The sequence below is a fragment of the Somniosus microcephalus genome, chromosome 6, assembly GCF_052327205.1.
Source record: "Somniosus microcephalus isolate GS21.2 chromosome 6, FLI_Smic_1.0, whole genome shotgun sequence".
Lineage (NCBI taxonomy): Eukaryota > Metazoa > Chordata > Chondrichthyes > Squaliformes > Somniosidae > Somniosus > Somniosus microcephalus.
Window position 1 is genome coordinate 237,506,736 of NC_140992.1, and position 25,807 is coordinate 237,532,542.

Below are 25,807 nucleotides of genomic sequence, written 5' to 3' on the forward strand. Positions count from 1 at the left end.
GATGACTCTTGCTTACCTTTCCTACTTGGGTGAAAATATGACCTCTACCTGGCATCACATGTGCCGAGACTTGACAAATTGCGCCAGGAGTGAAGATGGCTGCCTTGTCCCCCAAATCTGACGCATAGGAAAACAATGCTTTGATGACGACAACTTTGTATTTATATAGTGCCTTTAACATCCCAAGGCACGTCACGGGAGTGTTATCAAGCTAAATTTGACACCGTGTCACATGAGATATTAGGGCAGGTGACCAAAAACTTGGTGAAAGGGGTAGGTTTTAAGGAGCATCTTAAAGGAGGAAAGAAAGGAAGACAGGCGGAGGGGTTTAGGGAGGGAGTTCCAGAGCTTTGGGCCTTGGCAGTTGAAGGCACAGCCGCCAATGGTGGAACAATTAAAATCAGGGATGCTCACTAGGGCAGAATTGGAGGAGCGCAGATATCAGAGGGTTGTAGGGCTGAAGGAGGTTATACAAATAGGGGTGGGCCAAGCCATGGAGGGATTTGAAAACAAGGATGAGAATTTTTAAAAAGCGTTGCTTAACCGGGAGCCATTGTAGGTCAGCGAGCACAGGGGTGATGGGTGAATGGGACTTGGTGCGAAGTTAGGACACAGGTAGCAGAGTTTTGGATGACCTCAAGTTTATGAAGGGTGGAAGATGGGAGGCCAGCCAGGAGTGTGTTGGAAGTCAAGTCTAGAGGTAACAAAGGCATGGATAAGGGTTTCAGCAGATGAGCTGAGGCAGGGGCAGAGTCAGGTGATGTTAAGGAGGTGGCAATAGGCAGTCTTGGTAATGGTGTTGATGTGGTCAGAAGCTCATCTTGGGGTCAAATATTCCAAAATTCTATAGACTCTGGAACAGTTCCCATGGATTGGAGGGTAGCTAATGTTACCCCACTATTCAAAAAAAGGTGGTAGAGAGAAAACAGGGAATTATAGACCGGTAAGCCAGACATCGGTAGTGGGGAAAAATGCTAGAGTCCATTATTATAAAAGATGTAATAGCAGAGCACTTGGAAAACAGTGACTGGATCGGACAAACTCAACATGGATTTACAAAAGGTAAATCGTGCTTCACTAATCTACTGGAATTTTTTTTTGAGGATGTAACTGGTAGAATAGATAAGGGAGAACCAGTGGATGTGGTGTATTTGGACTTTCAGAAGGCTTTCGATAAAGGTCCCGCATAAGAGATTAGCGTGCAAAGTTAAAGCACAAGGGATTGGGGGCAAGGTACTGACTTGGATAGAGAACTGATTGGCAGACAGGAAGCAAAGAGTTGGAATAAACGGGTCTTTTGCCGAGTGGCAGGCAGTGACTAGTGGGGTACCGCAGGGATCGGTGCTAGGACCCCAGCTATTCACAATATATATTAATGATCTAGACGAGGGAACTAGATGTAATATCTCCAAGTTTGCAGATGACACAAAGCTGGGTGGGCATGTGTGCTGTGAGGAGGATGCATAGAAACTCCAGTGCGATTTGGACAGGTTGGGCGATTGGGCAGATGCAGTATAATGTGCATAAATGCGAGGTTATCCACCTTGGTGGCAAAAACAGGAAGGCAGATTATCCGAACGGCAATAGATTGGGCAAAGGGGAAGTGCGACGAGACCTGGGTGTCCTTGTGCACCAGTCGCTGAAGGTAAGCATGCAGGTGCAGCAGGCGGTTAAGGCGGCAAATGGTATGCTGGCCTTCATAGTGAGAGGATTAGAGTACAGGAACAAGGATGTCTTGCTACAGTTGTACAGGGCTTTGGTGAGATCACACTGAGTATTGTGTGCAGTTTTGGTCACCTTATCTGAGGAAGGATGTTCTTGCCATGGAGGGAGTGCAGCAAAAATTCACCAGACTGATACCTGGGATGGCAGGAATGACGTATGGAGAGAGATTGGGTTGATTAGGCTTATATTCACTAGAGTTTAGAAGAATGAGAGGGGATCTCATTGAAACTTATAAAATTCTAACAGGACTAGACAGACTAGATGCAGGAAGGATGTTCCCGATGGCGGGGGAGTCCAGAACCAGGGAATCACAGTCTAAAGATAAGGGGTAAGCCATTTTGGACAGAGATGAGGAGGAATATCTTCACCCAGAGTGGTGAACCTGTGGAATTCTCTAGCACAGAAGGCAGTTGAGGCCAATTCATTAAATATATTCAAGAAGGAGTTAGATATATTTCTTAAGGCTAAGGGGATCAAGGGATATGGGGAGAAAGCAGGGACAAGGTACTGAATTTGGATCAGCCATGATCACATTGAATGGCGGAGCAGGCTCGAGGGGCCGAATGGCCTACTCCTGCTCATATCTTCTATGTTATGTTTCTATGTTACGTACACTGAAATGGACAAGCCTCAGTTTTTCCTGGCGAGTTTAGTGGGTATCATGCAAGAACCGCAACTGTAAACGTTCCATGTGCTTCAATGTCAAGTCTCTTGGCAAGATACTGTTAAGCGCAGCTCGTGGAGGATCAGGGCAACTCGGACAGCAACTTCCTGATTTCCGTGTTTAACTGCTCAGGTGCGGTCGACTGAAGTTGCTGTCTGATTTACTCCTGAATAATGGCGAGTGTTGATAGCCTCACTTATTTTTAGCACAATATTTAAGCCTCTTAATATCTTTACACTTTAGAAGTTTTACATTTTCCCTTGATTAGACCATTTCTAAGCAATATTTAATTTTTAAATTTCCTTCTCATTCAATTGAGAATATTTTTGCACCCTGGTCCTTGCTGCCAGGTGATAGCAAATTATGGGCCATTATAAAAAAAATTGCGATCAAAATAACGGCGAGGCCAATAGTGCTCGCCGCTATTCAAGCACAAATGATACAGCAACTTCAGGTAAGGGCAGATGCAAAGCTAAACGTGGAAATTTAAAAGTTGTGTCAGAGGTGTGCTGCTCCTCAGTTAGGATAGGAATGGGAGTAAGCCATTCAGCCCCTTGAGCCTGTTCTACCATTCAATGGGATCATGGCTGATCGGTATCATAATTTCATCCATCCGCTGAAGCGCATTATCCCTTTAAACCCTTGGCTAGCAAAAATCTATCGATGTCAGATTTAAAATTAACTGAGCTAGCATCTGTTGCTTTGAGTGTACCACACTTCTATCACCCTTTGCATGAATAAGTGTTTCCTAACTTCTTTGCTGAATGATCTGTCTCTGATTTCAAGGTCATGTCCCCTTGTCCCAGAGTCCACCAGCAGAAAATTTCTCTCCATCTACATCAATTCCTTTCAAAATCCTAAAAACCTTAAATCACCTTGACCTTCTATTATTCCAGGAAATACAAACCTAGTTTATGTAACCTCTCTTCATAATCGAACCCTTGGAGCCCTGGTAACATTTTGATGACTCTGCACTGTGCTCCTTCCTAGTGCACTGCTCAGAACTGTACACAGTACTCCAGATGTGGTCCAACCAGAGCTTTGTATAGCTGTAGCAAACCTTCCTTCCATTCATATTCTAGCCCTCTAGTTATAAAGGCTAACATGCCATTAGTCTTTTTGATTATTTTTTGTACCCGACTACTACATTTTAAATGATCTGTGTATATGGACCCCTAAATCACTTTGGACCTCCACTATTCCTAGCTTTATCAATTAAATACTCACTATCCTTTTTTGGCCCAAAATGGATGACCTCACACTTACTTGCATTGAAATTCATCTGCCACAGTTTTACCCACTCACCTAAATCTATCAATGCCTCTTTATAATTTTATGCTCCCGTCCACACTACTTACTATATCAACAATCTTTGTGTCATCGGCAAACTTGGTTATATGGTTCTCTGTTGTGTTATCCAAGTCATTAGTAGTGCGATAGCAAAATACTGCGGATGCTGGAAATCCGAAATAACAGAAAATGCTGGAAAAACTCAGCAGGCCAGGCAACATCCGTGGAGAGAGAAAAAAAGTGTCAACGTTTAGAGTCAAACTCTTTGTCAAGACACTTTTTTTCCATTAATAGTGAATAGTTGAGGCCCCACCACAGATCCTTGTGGGATACCACCTTCCTTCCAATTTAAGTACTCTCGGTCATCAATCACCTAACCAGGTCAATAATTTACCTTCAATTCCGTGAGCTTTAATTTTAGTTCAGTCTCTTTGGTGGCACCTTATAGAATGCCTTCTGTAAGTCCATATAAACTACATCCATAGACATTTCACGGTCTGCTACTATAGTTGCTTCCACAAAAAACCTGACCTACTTTTACAAATCCATGTTGGCTCTCTCTAATCATATCAAATTTCTTTAAGTGCTCAGTCACTCAGTCTTTAATGAAAGATTCCAATAACTTCCCCACAACAGATTTTAGACCAGCAGGTCTATAATTTCCTGGTTTCTCTTGCTCACTTTTCTTCACTAATGGAGTTACATTTGCCATTTTCCAATCGAAAAAAAAAAGGGACAATTCCTGAAATTGAGAGCGCTTTAGAAGATGAAGGTTAAAGCATCTGCAATTTTCTCACCTACTTCCTTTAAAACCCTGGGTTGGAAACCATCAGGTCCTGAGGATTCATCAGTCTTTAGTGCCATTATTTTGTCTCTACACTATTCTTTGCGCTTTAGTTTAATTTTGCTATCGCTCACCTCTCGTCGACCATTGCTGTTTTATTTGGCAAGAGCTCTTTCCCCTTGGGTGTATATACTCGTCCTGTATTCATCTAAATTCCCACTGTTCATCTGTAGTTTTACCCAATAATAGTTTTGACCATTTTGATGTCGTTGGTCTCAACCCATTAAAGTTAGCAGCACCAATGTGTAGAATCTTAGTAACTGTTTAGCTTCTCCTTTTCAAACTTAACATTGAATTTGATATTATGATCACTGTTCATAACTCCAAGGGAACATTTATCCAAATCTGGCTCATTACTAAAACTAGTATGGCCTGTCCTCTTGTTGGTTCTAGAACATATTGCTCCAGATAACCATCTTCAATGTACTCAATTAACTACCTTTGACTTGAGCTATTCTGTTCTTCCCAATCTACAGGAATTGAAGTCTCCCTTTAAAACAACGTTGCTTTTGCTACAACCCCTCAAATCTCCAAATTAATATATTCTGCCCCTTCATTGCTGCTATCAGGAGGCCTGTAGACAACTCCCATTACAGTTTTAAGTCCCCCTTATTCAATTCTAACCAGAGAGTCTCAGCTGATTGCTTTCTTTCACCTCTATCCTCTAGCTATAGCTACGCTAAAACAGCATCTTCGGGTTCACCACTGAAATGCATTGAATGGCATGAAGTTTCTGTACTTCCGCAGTAGATACGAATTAATCTCGCCACACAAAGTTAGAGCTGGTCTGAAGTGACGCAAGAAGCCGGTTCTGTGGCCATTTAAAGTCCGTGCATATTTAATTAAGCTTGCATTAGCTGGCAGAGATTCTTTTAACGATGTGCTCAGTGTTAAATACTGCCAATGAACCTTTCTGGCATTGAAAATTAAACTATTACAAATGTGGAATCTCATTCCTTCAGGTTTTGTCAAAAAAAATTTTTTTCCTCTTTTCTCTCTCTCAATCCAATCTCTATTTCCCACTCTCTTCCTGTACACGATTTGGCATTGAATTCACCCACTCTGATTTACACTTCCTGCTTAGTCCTTGTACTGTTTATTTCACAATCCTTCAATCTGACTGGTTAAGGAGATACACAGTTGCTTGCCCTGTTCATTCAGTTCCCAGATACTGTTTCCCTTGCTACAACTTTCAGCTCACACTTGCAGTAACTTGTAGCGCAAAATATCGTCGCGATTGAACGGGCAAGGACAAATCTAACTAACGGCAGATGCCGTTCGTTACCTTGCTACAGCAAATTATGGACCCATATTTCATTCGGACGGACGCTGCTACTTGCAAGAACCAAATCTGGATAAAAAGGTTCCAGCTACTGGGGTCCATGACAGACTGACAATAACCCGTCTTCAGTTTTGATATTAGGCAAATGAGGGGGGACCTTCGAGATACACAAGGTGCTAAGTGGAATAGAAGTAGTAAATCTTGAGCACTATTTTAAGTTAAACCATAGCTGCAGTATAAGGAGACATAGGTATAAACTGGTAAAAGCAAAGTTAAGGACTGATGCCAGATAGTATTTCTTTCATGCAAAGAGTGATCAATATCTGGAATGTTTTCCAGTACGGTTTAAAAACCCTGGAATCATGTTAGAGACAGTTGGATTCTTTTAGGGTAGATCATAGGTTTTTAAATGGAAGAATGAACCAATAGCTTCCTTCGTCTGTACTTACTTTCACGATAACATTTACTAGCTCAGATTTGGTTGCCACACCTCCATTACAGCATTCCCAGTTTTTACTGAGTTAGCAGAGGTCACTTGTTACATGAATACATTATCTGTACATATCCTCGTTTTATTTTTTAAGATGCTGTCATCCTCCTGGCAATCTGTAGCAGACCCCAAATCGCAAAGCACACCCTCCACCTGCTTTTTATTTGCAGCCAGACTGATTTTTGCCTTCCGGATAGATCATTTTGACTTTCGAATGATCTGGAACATAAAGCTACCCAACCTCCTCTTCCATCATCTGTGTTTCCTGAACAACCTATACCCATGATATTAAACTAATTCCCATTTTCTTGGGCCAGTCATATTTCATAATGCCCATGACATATTTTCCTTCTGCTCCATACACTTGCAATTTTAGCACTTTATTCCTATTGCTTCCAGCATTCAGGTGAGCGAGTTAATTCATTTTTGACTTGGATCTTTTAGCCTCATGTTCATTTACTATGCCTAAATTTATGTTCTGCCATTCTTATCTCCTTCCATCTGATAAAACCATAGATGAGCAGAACGTGGTGGTTTAAGTCTCATCCAATTCCCTTCCTATTGCCCATCTCATTTAAAACAACCATAATTCCATACTCTACTTATTTCTACATTATTTAGATGCTTACATTTTGCAGCAGCCTTTTAACCCTGTCTCGGTGTCAATAGCGCAAAAGATCAAAGTTGCTTTGCTTCTTACAGTTAGCATGAAAAAGTTATCAAGCTAACCTGATAGATCCAGCCCTCCCAACAGATCCAGGAGCTCTCCACCAACTGAGTTTGGTTTACTGAGTGGTACAGTCTGAATTACTTGTGTCACATCACTTCCTCCAAGCAAGTCCAACAAGTCATTAGCCTGAAAGAGGAAAAAAGCTATATTTTATAAGTCTTCACAAACCAGTAAAAGCTTTAGTTCAGAAATTAGCAACAAAAAAAAATGCAACAATTTAATTAGAATCTGCTTCTAAATGATTCAATCTGCGATTAATGCAATGGTGGGCCATTGAATTGATGTATTGTTGTATTAACTATCTGCATTATTGTATATAGGCACCAATTTCCTACACCACCCAGTCCTCAGATCCACCTCAATTGTCAAAAATATTCCTTAAAGTTGTCTGCATGCTAGTTTAAAATGTTCTCTTTAATTAACTATAATTAATTATTCACATTGCTCAACCAACACTAAAGATTGGCATTCTAGTCTGGAGCTGGGAATTGACCCTCACCTTCCCAACAGCAACTGGACACAGTGATCTCCAGCTGTGTTTACTTCTAGCAACTGACTTGGTGGCTGGCCTTAAAAGGACAAATGATCTTAAACGCAGCTCCACTTAAACAGCAAAATACATGTGCGACATAGATAGAACACTGCTCTATTAAAAAAATGCATTATCTGAGCAACCCACAGAAAATCCACCAGCAAAATGTAATGTATTATGATATACATATCTGTACTACTCACTGTATTTCAGTGCATAGAAACATTGACATGAAAGGCACTACTTATAAATGCAAATACATTAACAGGATGTTCCATGAAACACCATTACAGTATTTAATTTTGCTTCTCAAGTTAAAACAAGCTAAGTCTAGGATTAAGTTCCAATGGATAAAATGATAACACTCTTGTTCATTACAATGTTAAGTAGTCCTGAAAGGTACACCTATTACAGCCTGAAAGTACAAATCTATGGATGGACTTGAATTCCCTCAGTAGACATTCTAAAATAATCAATAATTATGACTCAATTTAAAAAAAAATTCAATTCACTATCAGCAGAATTGGGGGAAATGCAGCACCATTCACTGAATGCTTCACTTTACCTGGCTGGTAGACTGAGGAGCACTAGGTGCCAATTTTGGTTCCATTATTGTGGGTTCTGCCTCTCCATTAGTCTGTGCAATTTCTGTAGGTCCATTAGTTATCTTCTCCATTATAGGCATTCGCTCCAGCAGTGCAGACCTACCGTGTACAAATTTTAACATTTAAACCCACTTACAATGCATTACTCATACAATAATTCCCCTGACCGCTTATCAGAAGTTCAATTTTTTCTAGACAAAATGTTTATCCTAATGCAATTAAATAAAAACCACATTGAAAACAGTTTACCTAACTTTTTAAACTCCAATGCTTACCAGAAGTTTTCTCCGCAGAATGCAATACTTTTTCTGTAACTAGAAAAAGTAGATTTTCCCTGCCATTAGATAATTCAGTAATTTGACATTTTTGCCAGCATGCACGAGCTTCCATATTCATTCTTCGTGATACACAGATCAGTTAACAGGATAGAAACATCATTCAAAATATGCCTACCTGACATGTTCAAAACAGTTCAACATTCCTGTGTACTCAAAAGGTTAGCAGAGCAATTAAAACTGCTAACAAAGCACTGGGATATATTTCTAGATATATAGAATTCAAAAGTAGCGAAGTTATGCTAAATATGTACAGGACTCTGATCAGGCCACACTAATTCTGCACAGTTCTGGTCTCCATACTATAAAAAAAAAACAGAAAAACTGGAAAGTGCCAAAAAGATTTTCAAGGATGGTATCAGAACTGAAAGCTATTGGAAAAGATTGAATAGGTTGGGACTTTTTCTTTTTAAAAAAGAGAAAAACTTAGAGACCACGTGATAGAGGTCTTTAAAATTATGAATGGGTTGGACAGAGTAGATGTGAAGAGAATGTTTCCACTTGTGGGAGAATCCAAAACTAGGGGCCAGAAATACAAGACAGTTACTCATAAATTCAATCGGGAAATAAGGAGAAATTTCTTTACTCAGAGGTTAGAATGTGGAACTCGCTACCACAGGAAGTGGTTGAGGCAAATAGCTTAGCTGCTTTAAAAAGGAAGCTAGACAAGTACATGAGAGAAAAGGGAATAGAAAGATATGCTGAAAGGCTGAGATGAGGTAGATGGAATGAGAGGAGACGCATGCAGGGTATAAACAGCAGCACAGACTAGTTGGGCCAAATGGCCTGTTTGTTGTGCTGTATGTTCTAAGCAATTCTATGTAAATAAATTAATACATTAACCAAAATACTGAACAGTTTGTATTCTGATTAATTTGACAATTTTTATGTTTAAAAATGATCCAATTATTTGAATTAAGATAAATAACAGCAAAGTGGAATTTAGTGCTAAAACATGAATTATCACATCATTTGAATTAAGTGACTGAATTAAGGGCAGACAGCAAGCATCTCAAATTTGCTGACAACACAAAGCTAAGAATAGATGCAGCAAAATAATTACAGGAGGACTTGGATCAACCAAGGCTTCTTCGACGGCACCTCCCAAACCTGCGACTTCTACCATCTCGAAGGGCAAGGGCAGCAGGCGCATGGTAACACCATCACCTCCAAGTGCCCTTCCAAGTCACACATCTTCCTGACTTGTGAATATATTACCGGTCCTTCATCACTGGGTCAAAATTTGAGCCCCCTCCCTAACAGCACTGTGGGAGTACCTTCACCACACAGACTGCAGCAGTTCAAGGCAGCAGCTCACCACCACCTTCTCAAGGGCAATAAATGCTGGCCTTGCCAGCGACGCCCACATCCCAGGAACAAATTTAAAAAAAACTACACAAATGACAATTTAACAAAATATAAATGCAAACCATTGCACATTGGTCAAAAATCAACAAAGGATCAAATTGGCAAAGTGAGATTTAGAAAAGGTACCTGGAAGCAACAGTATATTCATTCTTTTCAATGTCTGGGAAATTTAGCAATATAATTATAGTTCATGGATTATTAGAATATATATCTAGAACTAGAGTACAACATTACATAGGGTTATACTATAACTTTATAATTCATTGGTCAGATTCCATTTGGAATATTGTAAAATTCTTGTAACGACTTGCCAAAAATATTAGGGATGTTCAAATACAGCTAAATGTTATAATGGAAGTTAGTATACTGGAGGATGAGCCAAATGTTTCTCTCATCCGCAACCTTTCTTATGCTTTAAGACTCTTGTATAACTTGGCTACTTCAAAAGCCATACAAACATCATTTTTTGGGGTGTGGTGAATTCAGGCAATGTGGAAGAAACACATAACTGCTTTAAACAGTTAAGACCACACAGAGCTTTTAAGAATATGAAATAGTGTTAAAGTTAACATGCTGAAAATATACAGCATGTTAAGAGAAAAATTTACAGGGCTATGGGGAAAGAGCAGGGGAGTGGGATTAATTGGATAGTTCTACCCAAGAGTCAGCACAGATACGATGGGCTGAGTGGCCTCCCTCTGTCTGTATCATTCTATGATTAAATAACAAGCCAGATCAGCATTGAAATCCACTGGAAATGCATAGACATGCTTCTTCAGCCTCTCTCGTTTGTCCTGATGCAACACACTCTTCAATGCTAAAGTCTCACATCAGTGCAAAGTCACACAAGGTTGTGCCCATTAAAAAAAAAAACAAGCTGGTCAAGAATTTCATTTTGACCAATGACAAACAGTTGTCTGAGAAGGAAAGGTTCCTTGCAATTTCGGCCTTGATTCATTCATTTTCATCTCCGTTCGTTCATGTACAAACTAGAGTTGTGGTTAACAACCGTGGACAGAAAAAATAGCTGGTTTATAAAAACTTTCTTGCACCCTTCTAGTTCTCTTAGTTGCCATAGATTAACTTGCAGAGAGCCAGTGAAACATGCAAAGACTTTTAATTGATTCTGCATGCTTGGTGGAGTGAAGCGTGATAGTGGATTCATTTCATTGTACTTCCCTGATTATCTCTGAAGAGTTTCTGAACTAAGCCACTTCTGTAATTTTGCTATCAAAAAGGAAGTTCTCCTATATTAGTTCCCCTCACTCAAGTAGTTTGAAACTGAACTGTTGTATGGGCTGATTTAATTTATAGGCATCAATTCTGTACTGTTTAATAATTGATTCAAAGGCAATTCATCATTATGCTTTAGCTTCTAAACTAGCATGTACAGAGACAAGAAAAGCCAAAGATCCACTTGCAGGGAAGATATTAGAACTGATGCAAGAACAATTAAGCATGATATCTCCATTAGTGATTTGCATTAAAAAGTTTAGATAATCTCAAATTGTAGAGTATCAGGACATAACACAAAACTACTGATATTTGGCACTGCTAGCATCAATTCTGTAGTTTTAGCATGCAATTCACATACGTGCCCAACAAATTAACTTTAAATAATAGCATGGTAAATTCAAACCATTTTAATCCAGCATTCCACCTTGTTCAACTGGTTACTTACAGTAGTTTGCACATACCTCATATGATCAAATTTTTTGAAAAGTGCATTATATTCAACAGCCCTTTGCTGAAGTTCCACATCTATGCTGCTTCCATATACAGACATTATCTTCTTAATTCGACTGAAAAAAGAATCAAAATATTATAACTTCTGTTACATTAGACCCATATGCGCAAAATTCAGTTTTATTTTTGTTAAATCTGCAAATTTGTGAAGGAAATTTGATCATAACTTGATATCTATATCAAAACTAATTTTCCAACAAGGCTACATAGTTTGCCTCCCAAATCCTTTTTCCTTTAACCGTAACATTTACTTACTTTATATTTATGGTAAATCTTGTGCTTAGCTTCATAATTGCAGTGAGAGAATATCCCCTTGTTACAGATGTTGACATGTTAGACTGTAGTAGAGTTTCTAATACATCCATAACTTCATCTTCTGTCACCTGTTGGGATAAAAGATACTGATGATCAGACATCCATTTTGAACATAATCTTTGCAGACAATCTGCGAAGCTTGAACTGTGCATGTCATCTCTACACTGCCTTCCTGTCAAATGTATAGCTAAAAGGAAATATGAAAAATTCAGAGCATTAAAAATTAGCTTAAGAAATCCTCAAACTGGTGCCCGATCTGTAGAGTTAGACTGCCACTTGCTGGCTGACATAATAAATGCAATTTCTAGCTGATTTAGTGCTTGGAACTCAGCTTGTGTGTGTCTCAACAGCCGCATCATCCAAACACACTGTTGTCCTATATTTTAAATTTAGGATGAATCCTTTTGTTAAACCCCCTATTAAGTCCAATTCTTCTGTGCAAAATTACCCACGTGTTGTTCTATCATTCTAAAAGCAGGAACACACATGAAGGAACCACATTCAAACAAAACTACTTTTAATTCAAAAGACAAGCTCAAATGAAAAACAAGACATTTCCAATGTAATGCATTTTTTCCTCTAATTCCCATTTTAAAGTTATGATAAAGAAAAAAATTCTTACGCCAATCAAAAATCAGAAGCAAATTTTTACAAATGGGAACACAAGAAATCAGAGAAAACCACCAATTTGTATAAAAGACAAACTATAAAACTATGTTCAATGACAAAGAACTACAACAGCATGCATTTATATACATCACCTTTGAGAAAACTTCCCAAAGTGTATAATTAAAAAGACACCAAGCCAAAAGAAGGAAATATTAGGAGAGTAACCAAAAGCTTCGTCAAAAATGTGGGTTTGAAGGAGTGTCAAAAGGAAGAGATGGAAGTGGAGAGGTGGAGGAGTTTAAGGAGAGAATCCCAGAGCAAGGGGTGTAGGGAAATGAGGGAGAGATGAACAAGAGGCTCGAGTTGGAGGACTGGTGATTCTGTTGGGGCAGAAGGGGGGTGGTGGGGGTTATAAGCATAAGGCATGGTGAAGCCATGAAGGGATTTAAACAAGAGAATGAGAATTTTTAATTTGAAGCGTTGGTTTTGGTCAACGAGGAGGAGAGGGATGATGGCCAAGTAGGACTTGGTGTGGGGTGAGGTGTGGGATCGGATGTGGGTAGCAGAGTTTTGGCTGAGCTTGTTTACTGAGGGTGAAGGATGGGAGGCCAGCCAGGAGAATTGGAACAGCCAGCTTCAACTTTTCGCCTCTGAATAATGGAAAACCACAAAATATCTTACTACACTTCAATCACGTCAGAACAGTTCAGTCTGAGAAGATTACTTTTTTTTTTGTGCAAGGTGTATGGCACAAGAAACAGATTCTCTATAGACTACCGTGCTACTCTAGTAGAGAAAAACTCAAGCTAAATTTCTCCATAAGGGATGATAATTAAAAAAATTTTTTTTTTTTTTTTTTTTATAAAATATAAAGTTTGCAACATTTTCTGTGCCGAGTGGTTGAATTGCTATTTTCTGTAGCATAGAGCACGTTTACTCAAACAGAATACAAATAAAAAACTATATACAGGAAACTCTCAATTTACCAGCACCTAAATAACCAGAAATCTCTGTTAACCGGCAAAATTCAGGAGTAGGTTCAGTTAAGTTTTACTTCATTAGTGGCCATTCTGGATCTGTGGCAGGGTTCCTGCACCTGTTACTAAGCAACAGGGACGCTTGGATCTTGTGGCTGGGTTCCTGCACCTGTTGCTAAGCAACAGGGAAGCCTGGATTTGTTGCTGTGTATGGAGCTCTTGTACCTTTTACTATACCTCTCTGTAATCTGGACTTTGATAAACCGTTGGTGCTGGATAAAAAAAAAAAGTTTCCTGTATTGGGTGAAGTAACTCACTGCACAATTAAGCTTTTAAAAATGACATTTTATTTGGACACACTGGTTCCGAAACTAGAGCATAATGACGAATTCCCCCTGAAACAGTAGGGAAGGAAAAACTGGCCAGGGTTTCTACTCCTAGTCACCAACAGCCTTTGCCAGAAAATCAAGGTTGTAGGTGTCTAGTGAAGAAAGGATTGGGCTTGCTGACACACATCACTCAGTTATGGCCACTGGGTGAGGTAGCAAAAAATATTCTTGGTTTAACCATGAGGGGGTCATAGATAGAACATAAGTACAGGAGCACAAGTAGGCCATTCAACACCTCAAGCTGCTCCGCCATTCAAGATCACAGCTGAACTTCTACATCAACTCTACTTTCCCACCATATCCCTTAGTGCCCAAAAATCTATCATCTCAGTCTTGAATATACTTAATGACTGAGCTTCCACAGCCCTCTGGGGTAGAGAATTCCAAAAATTTACAACCCCGAGTGAAGAAATTTCTCATCAGTCCTAAATGGCTGACCCCTTATCTTGAGATTATGGCCAATTGTTCCAGACTCTCCAGCCAGGGGAAACAGCCTCTCAGTATCTACCCGGTCAAGCCCACCAAGAATTTTATATGTTTCAATGCGATCACCTCTTATTCTTCTAAACTCCAGAGAATATAGGCCCATTTTAGCCAATCTCTCCTCATAGGACAACCCTTTCATCCCAGGATGGCATGTATATCCTACCTTAGCTAAGGTGACCAAAACTTTACACAGTACTCAAGGTGTGGTCTCACCAAAGTCCCATATAATTGCAGCAAAACTGCCTTACTCTTGTACGCCAACCCCCTTGTAATAAAGGTCAACATACCATTTGCCTTCCTAATTGCTTGCAGTACCTGCACATTAACCTTGCGATTCTTGTACAAGGACACCTAAATCCCTCTAAATACCAACGTTTACTCGTGTCTCACCTTTATATAAAAAAAAAAAAAAAAAATATTCTGCTTTCCAGTCTTCCTAACAAAGTGAATAATTTCATACTTCCCCACGTTATACTCCACCTGCCACCTTCTTGCCCAATCTCACAACCTCTTCAGCTTACTTTCCCACCTAACTTGGATAAGGGGACCGCGTGTAATGTATACAAGTCATCGATATAGATTATAAATAGCGGTGGCTGATCCTTGCAGCACTCTACTAGTTACGGTGACTTGCATCTGCCACAATTAGTGGGTGTGAGACCTTGTGACTATTTTCAGGTGGGGTGTTCCAAGGAAGTCTATGATCCACTGAACCAGCTGAACTACTATTCAGCATCTCTGATGAAACAGGAGATTTTGGCCCAGAAATTCAGTATGGCCCCGCCAGCTCAGTTGCGCCCAAAAGTTTGCAGAGCGCCCGCAGCCGGTTGCGCCCGCCAGAAATTCACTTTTAGCGCCCAGGTCGGAACCGGGCGCTGTTCCAGGGTGTGCCCGCCTCCGCTTGGGGCGCTGAAAGTGAATTTCAGCGCTCCAGCTGCGCCACCCGATGCGGTGCGGCAGGCTGGGGTACTGCAGGCCTCCTCCTTCTCTTGAGGAGCTGCCTGCAGCCGTGAGATCGCCGCTGGATTCTGCCGGCAAATGAGCCCGGCACCACGGAGAAGTGCCGGGCTCGCGGGAATCAGCCACCAATGCCGCGGGGGGGGGGGGGGGGGGGTGTAGGAGGCCGGGGGGAGGGAGGTGCGGGCAGGCGGCTGCCGAAAAAGCAGCCGGCCGCACCTCCACCTTTATGCGCCCCACTAACGCTGCATGAAGGCTGTGTTTCACGAACGTTGTTTGTGGCCGCTGCGGAAGAGGCGGCCGCAACTGAATATGGGCGTCGGGCCGGCATTGGGGCGGAACCGGGGCGCTGCGCACACCGATGACGTCATCGGTGCCGGCGCAGCGCTACCGGCTACCGCCGCCATTAACGCTGCACTCAATTTCCACGCTACCAACCCCGCCGGCGCAGAAGACCTCTTTAGGTGCTAAGTGGGCGCAAGGCCCACTGAATTTCTAGGCCACAGTGTCTAGTCCAAGGTTTGAAAGGAGCGCTTTTATGCGATATTCTTTTGCCTTGGTGGCCTGTGAATGTTCCTAATCACACATTTGACCATCCATTCAATCCCATCATTTATACCTTGTCCAGTAAGTGCTGAGAATGGTTGCACCATGCAGTCTTTTCCCTATTTTTAGAGCACAATCACAAAGCTGTTTTAATGGCTCCAACTGAAAAGGCAAGTCTTGATGTCCTGTTTGTTAGCCAATATCAAAAATGGAACCCTTTCAAGTATTTCACTGGAGATCATTTTTTCCAAAGGCTATTTTTGATTCAGACAATCTCAGTCAATTGAATCAATGACATACAATAACAATTGATAAAGTCTTGACAAAGAGTTTGACTCGAAACGTTGACTATTTCTCTCTCCACGGATGTTGCCTGGCCTTGAGTTTTTCCAGCATTTTCTGTTGTTATTTCGAATCAATTACATATACTGCCATCCTGAAAATGTGCCGTTTATTGCTGCTACTCTCTTTTCTGTCAGTTAACCAATCCTCAAACCATGCCAATATTAGCCCCAATCCCTAATCTTGATACAAGATCAAATGTAAAACATTTAGAACATATGGCAGGAGGAACTGCTCAACAAATAATTGTGGGCTGTGGTATTCACTAAGCTTAGCAATTGAGGCAGTGACTAAGCATTCAAAATTTAATTAGATAGGTGGATGAAGAATTATGGGAACAAGGTGGGCAAGTGTGACTGAAATTATTTGCTCGTGTGAAGGGTAAACACCAGCACAGACTGGTTGGGCTAAATGGTTTGATTGCATTGTAACTTGTGTGCATTTCAACTTTTAGCTTGGCGTTTTGAAATCAGATTCAGGTACAATTTCATTGCTAATCAGGTGCCTTTTTAAAAAATGAAACTTATTGTAAGAATATATTCTTAATCTGTACATGGAAAAGAAATGTTCACAATATTATACTAGGCAGCTGGTGTGCGTAACACAAAATTATTGCTAAAATTTGTGCAGAGTAACTCTCATCTTTATAGCATGAGAGATTTTCCAGAGAGGAAGTAACTCCACATTGTGTAGTGATTCAATGAAGCTTAAAACCAAACAAAGCTTCAACATCAAGTACTTATTTTTATTTTATCAAAATGACTACTCTTTTTCTGAATAGTTAAGCAAACAGTGAATGCCAAGACCGTGGCAGCAAAGGAACTTGAACCAGTTAGGGAATGGTGAAAGGGGTGCATAGATAGTGATCACCATATCAATGAGTTTGTTTACTTAATAAAAGCTGGGCAGGCATACCAATTCCTCAAATTTAATTTCCTTTAGAAAATTTCCCAATGGTTCACAGTTCAACACAGGCAGTAAAATACATTACTAAAGAAGCAAGAAAAATCTCAAATCTATGTAACTTCTGATAGCTGAAATTTTTCTCCCTTTACATTTACTCTCTGGGGGTACACATCAACGGGTGACTGACCTGCTCCACATGAACAGGTGACTGACCTGCTCCAAGGTTTACTCCATTCCTGCACTACTTGTTGCTCAATGCTGTTCAAATATGGCTTCTCTCACTTGACACTTCCCAACAGATTTCAGTAACGCACTGAATTTGCAGCTTAACAAGCTCATTAGGCCTCCAATGCATTGCATTGTTGCTCTGCCCATCCATACCCTGTATAGCAATGCAGTGCATTCAGTAAAAGTAAATCATCCCACGAGCATAGTGGTTATGTTACTGGACTAGTAATCCAGAGACCTGAACTAATAATCCAGAGACAGGAGTTCAAATCCCACTACGGCAGTAAATTAAGTTAGTTAATTAAATAAATTTAAAATTACAAAGCTGGTGACCATGAAACTACCGGATTGTCAGAAAACTGGTACCCAACTGGTTCACTAATGTCCTTTAGGGAAGGAAATCTGCTGTCCTTACCTGGTCTGGCCTACATGGGACTCCAGAACCACAGCAATGTGGTTGACTCTTAACTGCCCTCTGAAATGGCCTAGCAAGCCACAGTTGTACCAAACCACTACGACAGCACTAAGTCAGCACTGTGGGAGTACCTTCACAAGGACTGCAGCGAGTCAAGAAGGCAGCTCACCATCACCTTCTCAAAAGGCAATTAGGGATGGGCAATAAATGCCAGCCTTGCCAGCGACGCCCATATCCCGTGAACGAATAAACTGCATGAAAAAAATGACTGAACAATAGCAATGTTTCTGGAACATAGCACATTCTAACAACTTTAAAATATATGCCAGCAATTCCCAATTTGCAGCTCCACTTCTAAAATGTATTTCTACCTTGTTTCCTAATCAGGTTCTGCAGCTGCTGTGCAACAGGCCACACTTTTGCCAAAGGAATGCTGATGTAAACATTCAGTATGTTTAATGACTTTCACAGAATTTATTTGAACAGCTTGCTTTGAAAAAGCAACATTACCTGAATAGGCTCCTCTTCTTCGCACTGGCCAGAAATTAACAGGTCACCATACTCTCCCATACACCAAGCGCCCACCTGCACAAGAGGTTGCTGTTGAAACATAACCAGTTAGTCAGCCTTGAATGTTTAGAAACTGAAATAATTCAATACATTTCTAGTCACTAAAGTTTGTTAATTTATTAACCTAGCATGCTATTACATTTTAAAGAGCCAAAAAATGATGTTGGACCACAGTTCAACACATTTGCAGATAATAGACTTCAGTTCAAGTCTAAAGTGCAGAAATTAGGCTGGCCATCTTTAGTTTACACACACATACAAATACAAAATGCATGACATTGTCCAGGAAGTGGTCCTAATAAAAGCACCATCAACCTAGAGCCACCTAGGAGCTCATGACCAGGTGAACGTATCCTAACATACATGACATCAGGCTCATTTAACTTTACTTCAGAATGTTTGGGAAGAGAAAGACAACTTGGCCAAACAAGGCTTATTTGTTAAATCGCGTTCACGTGCTTGCTTTCTCACCAGATTGATTGATAATTTTACCTAATTTTGCATTTTTGTGAGCACTAAATTCTCACTTTTTTCACATTGCTTTATTTGAATTATTGGATAATTGCAATTTTAAAAGGTTTTAAAAGAGAAAATGCTGTACCACTCAACCTAGAACCTTGTTTGCCTTCTTTAAAAAACTATAGATATGCACACATTTACACACACTAACCCATAGATTGCTTTTCTCGTCAACAAACTATACAACAATTCCATTAAAAAGGATGACAAATTTGACCCATACAATGACAGGCCCTTGAGCTAAACAGGAATCTTTAAAATAATGGAATCTACTCTAAGGTGTACCTGAACAGTAACAGTCAGCATGGATTTAGACGGGAAAGATCTTAAATTTCAGCTTGCTTACTTGCAATACTCTAAACTCAGTCATAAGATTATGGATTTCAATCCCACTGCAGATTCCTGATCTAGAATGACACTACTGAGGAAGTGTTACAATGGTACAAAAGCCAACTCTGGATAATATATTTAATCAAGGTCCTATTCAGGTGGATGCAACGATCCCATTGCATTATTCAAAGAGTTGGGTAGTTTTCTCAGTCTTGACTAACATTTATTCCTGAAGCACCACCACCAAAACAAATTCACTGGTCATGTATTAAATTGGGGTCTTATTGTGCACAAATTAGCTGCCAGGTTTGCCTATAACACAGCGACAACAATTTAAATTCCATCGGCGGTGAAGCATGTCAGAATATCCTGAAGAAGTGATAGATGCAATTCAAACCCTTAATTCATGTTAGGCTAATGGGCCTGTAGGTACTAAGCAGGTAAAATAATATTGTACGGGGTAAGTAGGCCGAAATACCTGCACAACAATAAACTATTATTATGGGTTTAGCAGAGGAAGATCCTGACAAACTTCCGAGGTTTTTTTTGTTGAGGACATTACAGATAAAATAGACAGTACATAATTTACTTAGATTTCAGAAAGTTTTGACAAACATCCACATGTAAAAATGGAACCCATGGTAAAAAGTGGATCTAGACGAGAAACTGGTTAGAAAATGGGAAAAAGAATATTTATACGGTGTAATGTCAGATTGGAGGGAAGTATTGAGTAGTCACGGAGTGCTGGCACCCCTATATTTTTAATCTACACAAATAATCAAGATACCAAAACTAACTCTATTGTGGTCAAATTTGCTGATTATTAGATACAAGGAGAGCAGCAAAAATAGGGAATGCAGTAAAAGCTCAAAGGATTTAAAATGGTCAGAAAAATGAAAATTTACCAATAAAATTATGCATCTTAACTATACAATGAATTAAACTAAATTAGCCCAGGGGAACTCAAAAAAGCTTGACAGTAAACATAACTTTTAATGTCCAGAGCATGTGGCAAATAATTAAAGTGAAAAGATAACCAGGATATGTAGCCAGAAGAGAATACAAACGTGCAGAAGTGATATTAAGACTTCATAATTCATGGATCAGCCCACACTGTGTTTACAGTTTTGGCATTTGTCATCAATTCATAAACAAAGATAATACATTAGGAGGTAAAAAAAAAAAAAAAAAAAAATTTGACCCAAAGGGTAAAGGAGATGAGCTGTGAGGAACAATCATCAGACAGGTAATATTAAATGGTATATGAAAGTAAAGTGAGATCAGAGGACAGAAATGGAAATGAGTGCAAAATTAATTTGAAAAACACAAATTTTTAAAATAATCCGTCAGGCAAGGTAACAAAAACACTCTGCAACTAGGTGCTATGATGGGAGAATTAAGCTGCTAAAGGAATGATCTTAGATGGGCTGAATGGCTTCATGTTTTTATTTAATACACAAACTCCCATACCAATTACTTCACTTATCCACATTGAACTACATATATACCACATATACTGGCCCAATCAAAAAGGTCAAAATCTTTGAAATTCATCCTTGCGGATGAAATAAATACAAAGCAGTCAGAGTTACCATTACCAAAATATCAAACACCAAATCTTTCTGAAACAGCCTTTAACCGTGAATACAATAAATTCAGCTGAGAAAGCAGGCATAGATTTACCTTTGAACACCAACCATAAAACCCAAGTGTACACAACTCAAAGAAAAAATAACTGCAACTGGATTTTTAAAATAAAATACCTGTTTTTTTTTCTTGCAATTAGTGCAAGAACAAACACCAACATTATCTTAAATCAGGACCACAACGAATATTGTCAATTAGTTTGTAATCAGCTTTTGATACGTGAGCTTTCAATCAAGTAGAAGCTTGAATCTAGCACCTCTGCTTCTAGTTCCATTTTAAATGTTGTACCTGAGATATATCTTCCAGGACGGCTTTGTAAAGCTTCTGTACTGTATAGGCATGCATTTCAACACTGTTTGTGATCAACTGGATCAAGTTGGGCACTGCATCATCTCTTACATAACTGCCAGCCTAAAATTGAAACACAGAAGAATCAAGGACTGCTGCAACACTGGTTATTATAAAAGGAAAAATATACTTTTGTCTTCAGACACAAGTTATACACCAGACTTGAGATTTTAACGTAAAACAACATACATTACATGAAATGAAGCACAATGAAAGTTTCAGGCAATCAAGAAAGTATCCTAACACACCAAGCCCTGCTTACCAATGTGCTCACTAACCTACATTGGCTCCTGATTCCCCAATGCCTCCAATTTAAAATGCTCATCCTCACCTTCTCTAACCACCTCCAGCCCTACACCCCTCAGAGAACACTGCATTCTGCCAACTCTGGCCTTGCGCATCCCCAACTCCCTTCTCCCCACCACTGGCAGTCATGCCTTCAGTGATCTAGATCCTAAGCTCGGGAATTCCCTCCCTACACTCCTCTGCCTCTATCTCGTCCTTTAAAATCCTCTTTGACCAAGCATTTAGTCGTCTGTCCCAATATCTTCTTTTACCTCTGTCAATTTTTGCCTGATTATAGTTCAGTGAAGTGCCTTGGAAACTTTTCTTGTTAAAAGGAGCTATATAAATGCAAGCTGCTGTCTTTGTTGAAAAACACCACAGCCAGGAGCTGTATAGTGACACTTAAACAAATTGAAATTATGAGTCTCTGCAGAGATTGTCACACCTGGGCAGTCCCCAGTGCTGGCAGCTGGACAAAGGGCACTGGTGGCATTCTGAGAGCAAGCTGCCTCCATCTGCACTGTCCTACAGATGCATCAAGGCCAAGCAAATCCAAGATAGGGAACAATGTACCAGGAGAAAAACCACCTGATAGGCAGCAATACAAGGAGCTTAATACAAGGAGCTTAATTTAATAGCATAGATCAACAAGATAATGGAATCCATTATTGATAACACTTCCCAGAAACAGCTATTTGCTAACCATCTGATATTCAATTCAGTTTGGTTTTCACAAAAATCATATTGCAGCTGCTTTATTAACACATTTCCCAAACATCAAACTTGCATTACTCAATACCAAATTGTCTTTCAATAACATATGACAAAGGAAATGAAGTTCAAGTTTGCATCCACTTAATTAAGTGGATTAACTAGTATTTGCTGAGGTAGAGATCGCAGTTGGGGGGGGGCGGCGTGAGGATCCATTCATAGAATCCTTGGAGCTGACAGAGAAGACTTTGATCACAAAAGTTTGGGCAATATTCAAACTGAGGGGCCAGCGTCTAACCCATTAAACCACCCAGACCCCCATATATATGGATTCTCAAAAGAAATGCTGCAGCTTTAAGGCGAGACCTCTTACCGTTGTTAAGACTTTCATTATTGTGTCTATATGCCATCTCTTGGATGGTGCATACCTATTGGGGAAAAAAGAAAGTGATATGAAAGGTTTTTTTCTGCCAAGGGAATCAATACAATTCTTCGAGTTACTACACAGCCAATTGGTAAAGATTTTTTTCAAAAAAAAGTGATGATCCCAAGTGAGACTAAAACCATTGGTTTGCTTACAGTTGCTTGCTGGTAGAGCAGTTAAAAAAAAATTAAACTAGCAGGTGCTTAGTTGTACAAGCATCAGGAAAAACATGCACACTAATGTTTTAACAGAATCACAATGAACAATGTTTTAGGTCAACTATGTGGTATGCATATCGTGAACATGCACATGGTTATGTTTGATTTGAAAGATATGGGGATATAGCCATTAAATGTCTCATATTTGTGATTCAGATACTGATGTTAGTGTACTGAAGCAACTAGCTACTGCAGTAATTAAATTGACAAATTTATACTTGATTTGTGGAAATGCCAGTGGTTGCAAACCAATCATTAAATTTGACAAAAATAAACACAGTGCTATCATATACATACATACACACATCATGGACACAATAAGCTTTCCAACATATGTAAAATGATCAATAAAATGGAAATAATACAATGAGGCAAATTTCACCCGAGATAAGATTGTCAATTTTGCAGGATAGGTGCGAAAGGATTGCAAAATTCACAAGCAAGACTTATTCACATTTCAGAGCTATGAGAAATTTTAACCTACACGTGCAAGTGATGGTGAATTGCTGTTTTTCGGACTGAAGAGAGATAAACAGTGGCGTTCCACCAGGGTTCAGTACAAGGTCCACTGTTGGTTTTGATATACAATAATGACTTGGAGGTACAGGGCACAATTTTGAAATTTGCAGATGACAAAACTTGGAAGTGAATTAAACAGTGAGGAAAATAGTAACAGACTTCAAGAGGAAATAGACATGCTGGTGAATGGGTGGACACGTGGCAGATGAAATTCAATGCAAAAAAGTGTGAGGCGATACATTTTGGTAGGAAGAATGAAGAGAGACAATACATGCTAAATGGTACAATTTTAAAGGAAGTGCAAGAAGAGAGACCTGGGGGATGTTTGTGCACAAATCTTTGAAGGTGGCAGGACAGGTTAATAAAGCATATGGGATCCTGGGCGATATAAATAGAGGCAGAGAGTACAAAAGCCAGGAAGTTAAGCTAAACTGATATAAAACACTAGTTTGGCCCCACCAAATTTTGTTTAATTCTGGGCACCACACTTTAGGAAAGGATGTGAAGGCTTTGGAGAGGGTACAGGGTACAGAAGAGATTTGTATAGTTGCATAATTCTGCTGCTTCAGATCAAACCTGTGGATGTCTAATATTTGCACTTATTCAATAACAAGCTTACAGTACATCTATATAGCACTAATATAAAGCCTTACTTCTCTGCTGCAAGGAAGATGCCAGAGGCGCAATCTGCTTTGAAGTCAGGATCACACAAATCCAGGAAATAGAGCAATTCCTTCATCATTCCTCTAATGTTATTTCCATTTACAAGAGCAAAGCTCAGTTCCATTGCACGTCTAAATAAACAAAAAAGTGAAAAGTTCTTGCTTATTACCCGACTAAAAAAAGCAAGACAAGTTTTCTACGGTATGAATTGTTGTATAAATCAGAGGTTAGTTAGCCCAATTTACAAGCTGCATCTCTGGAAAACATAAAACCAATATTGCTTTTGCTATAAAACAAAATAAACAAATTACATTTTGGACACAACATGCTGAACAAGAACCCAGTCATTATGAATCACTAGCTCTTTCCAACTTGGTAATGTTTCTCCAAGTACAGTTTCCAAATCAGGAACATTAAACTTACTGTTACACAGTCTTTCTTTTAAGAGGTATAATGTATCGCCTTATTTCAAAAGTTGTCTACTGGAACATTTCAGTATCATAACTACATAATAGTTAATTCTTCAGTGTGCTCAGCATTCATCTGCACAACACCCACCACAGGTTTAATTATAGCATACCTACAATGCAGTACATATGAACCATAGGAAGATATTAAAACCTCTCATGGGGTAACTAAGTCCATCATTCCATAAAGGGTTACCAGCTGCTGAAGCTTTCTGTTTACGATATCGGAGCCACTCATGAGATTACTACCTTATAATCACTACACAAATGTATTGCTCTATATACAAAATTATAGTGCATCGACAATCTGTAAACTTCAAATATGGGAATCTTTACCTTTTAATAGATACATCCAAGTCCTTCAAACAATCCACTATTGTACTTCTGTGTCTTTGGACTGCATTATGATCTGTTTGGACAGTTTTGAGCAGTGATGTCAGTGCCACATACCTTCAAACAATGAAGAACAGTTGCACAAGCTTAAAAACTTTAGTTGTAACTGTAGATATTTCAAAAAGTATCAGACAATGATCTGAACACAAAATCTAATTCAACATGAGGAGCATATGGCAAACAGTTGAAAGTAAGAAGGGGTGCAACCAACAAACACTGGAAATCTGGAAGAATTATGTTCTACAACAGTATTTGTTGCAGAAGCAAGAAAGGATTTGGTTTTTCATTTGAGTAGGCAAAGGTTTTCTTGAGTACAAGGTGTTTTTCCTCCCCCTCCTTAGTTTCTCAGTTATGCAAAGTGCATTCCTCTGTACAACAACTACAACTTGCATTTATACAGTACCTTTAATTTAGTTAAACATCCCAAAGTGCTTCACAGGAGCAATTATCAAACAATATTTCACACCAAGGCACAAAAGGAGCTATTAAGACAGGTGACTAAAAGCTTGGTCAAAGAGGTAAGTTTTAAGGGGTGTCTTAAAAGGAAGAGGCAGAAAGGTTTAGGGAGATAATGCCAGAGCTTATGGCTAAAGTGACTGAAGTGTAGTAATTAAAATCTGGGATGCGCAATAGGCCAGAATTGGAGCAGCAGAGATCTGGGAGGGTTGTAGACGTTTCCTGTAAGCTGCGCGGTTGCGGAGCACGACAGGGATCCCACGCAGCCGGCTTGTCAATACAAAAACCGCGCATGCTTGGTATTTTGAATGGCCTGCGCAGCCCCTTAAAAAGGCTGGTTGGCATCTAAAAATAATTAGTGAACATTGGTTGTAGGGCTGGAGGAGGTTAGAGATGGGCAGAGACGAGGCCATGGAGACATCTGAAAACAAGGATGAGAATTTTAAAACTGAGGCATTGCTGGACTAAGAGCCATG

At 39.7% G+C, this 25,807-nt stretch overlaps 1 protein-coding gene across 2 annotated transcripts in view; it reads right to left on the reverse strand.

Annotated features, from left to right (window-relative positions):
* Nucleotides 1–25,807, reverse strand: part of ap1g1 (adaptor related protein complex 1 subunit gamma 1) — a 128,256-nt gene that overhangs the window by 30,579 nt on the left and 71,870 nt on the right. For both annotated transcript variants that reach the window (XM_085991587.1, XM_085991588.1), the window contains 9 exons: nt 24,819–24,932; nt 24,006–24,146; nt 22,565–22,619; nt 21,136–21,258; nt 18,292–18,381; nt 11,867–11,994; nt 11,563–11,667; nt 8,123–8,261; nt 7,025–7,151 (listed from right to left, as the gene is read on the reverse strand). In XM_085991587.1, coding sequence (XP_085847713.1) covers nt 7,025–7,151; nt 8,123–8,261; nt 11,563–11,667; nt 11,867–11,994; nt 18,292–18,381; nt 21,136–21,258; nt 22,565–22,619; nt 24,006–24,146; nt 24,819–24,932 — 1,022 coding nt within the window. The remainder of the gene's footprint in view (nt 1–7,024; nt 7,152–8,122; nt 8,262–11,562; nt 11,668–11,866; nt 11,995–18,291; nt 18,382–21,135; nt 21,259–22,564; nt 22,620–24,005; nt 24,147–24,818; nt 24,933–25,807) is intronic.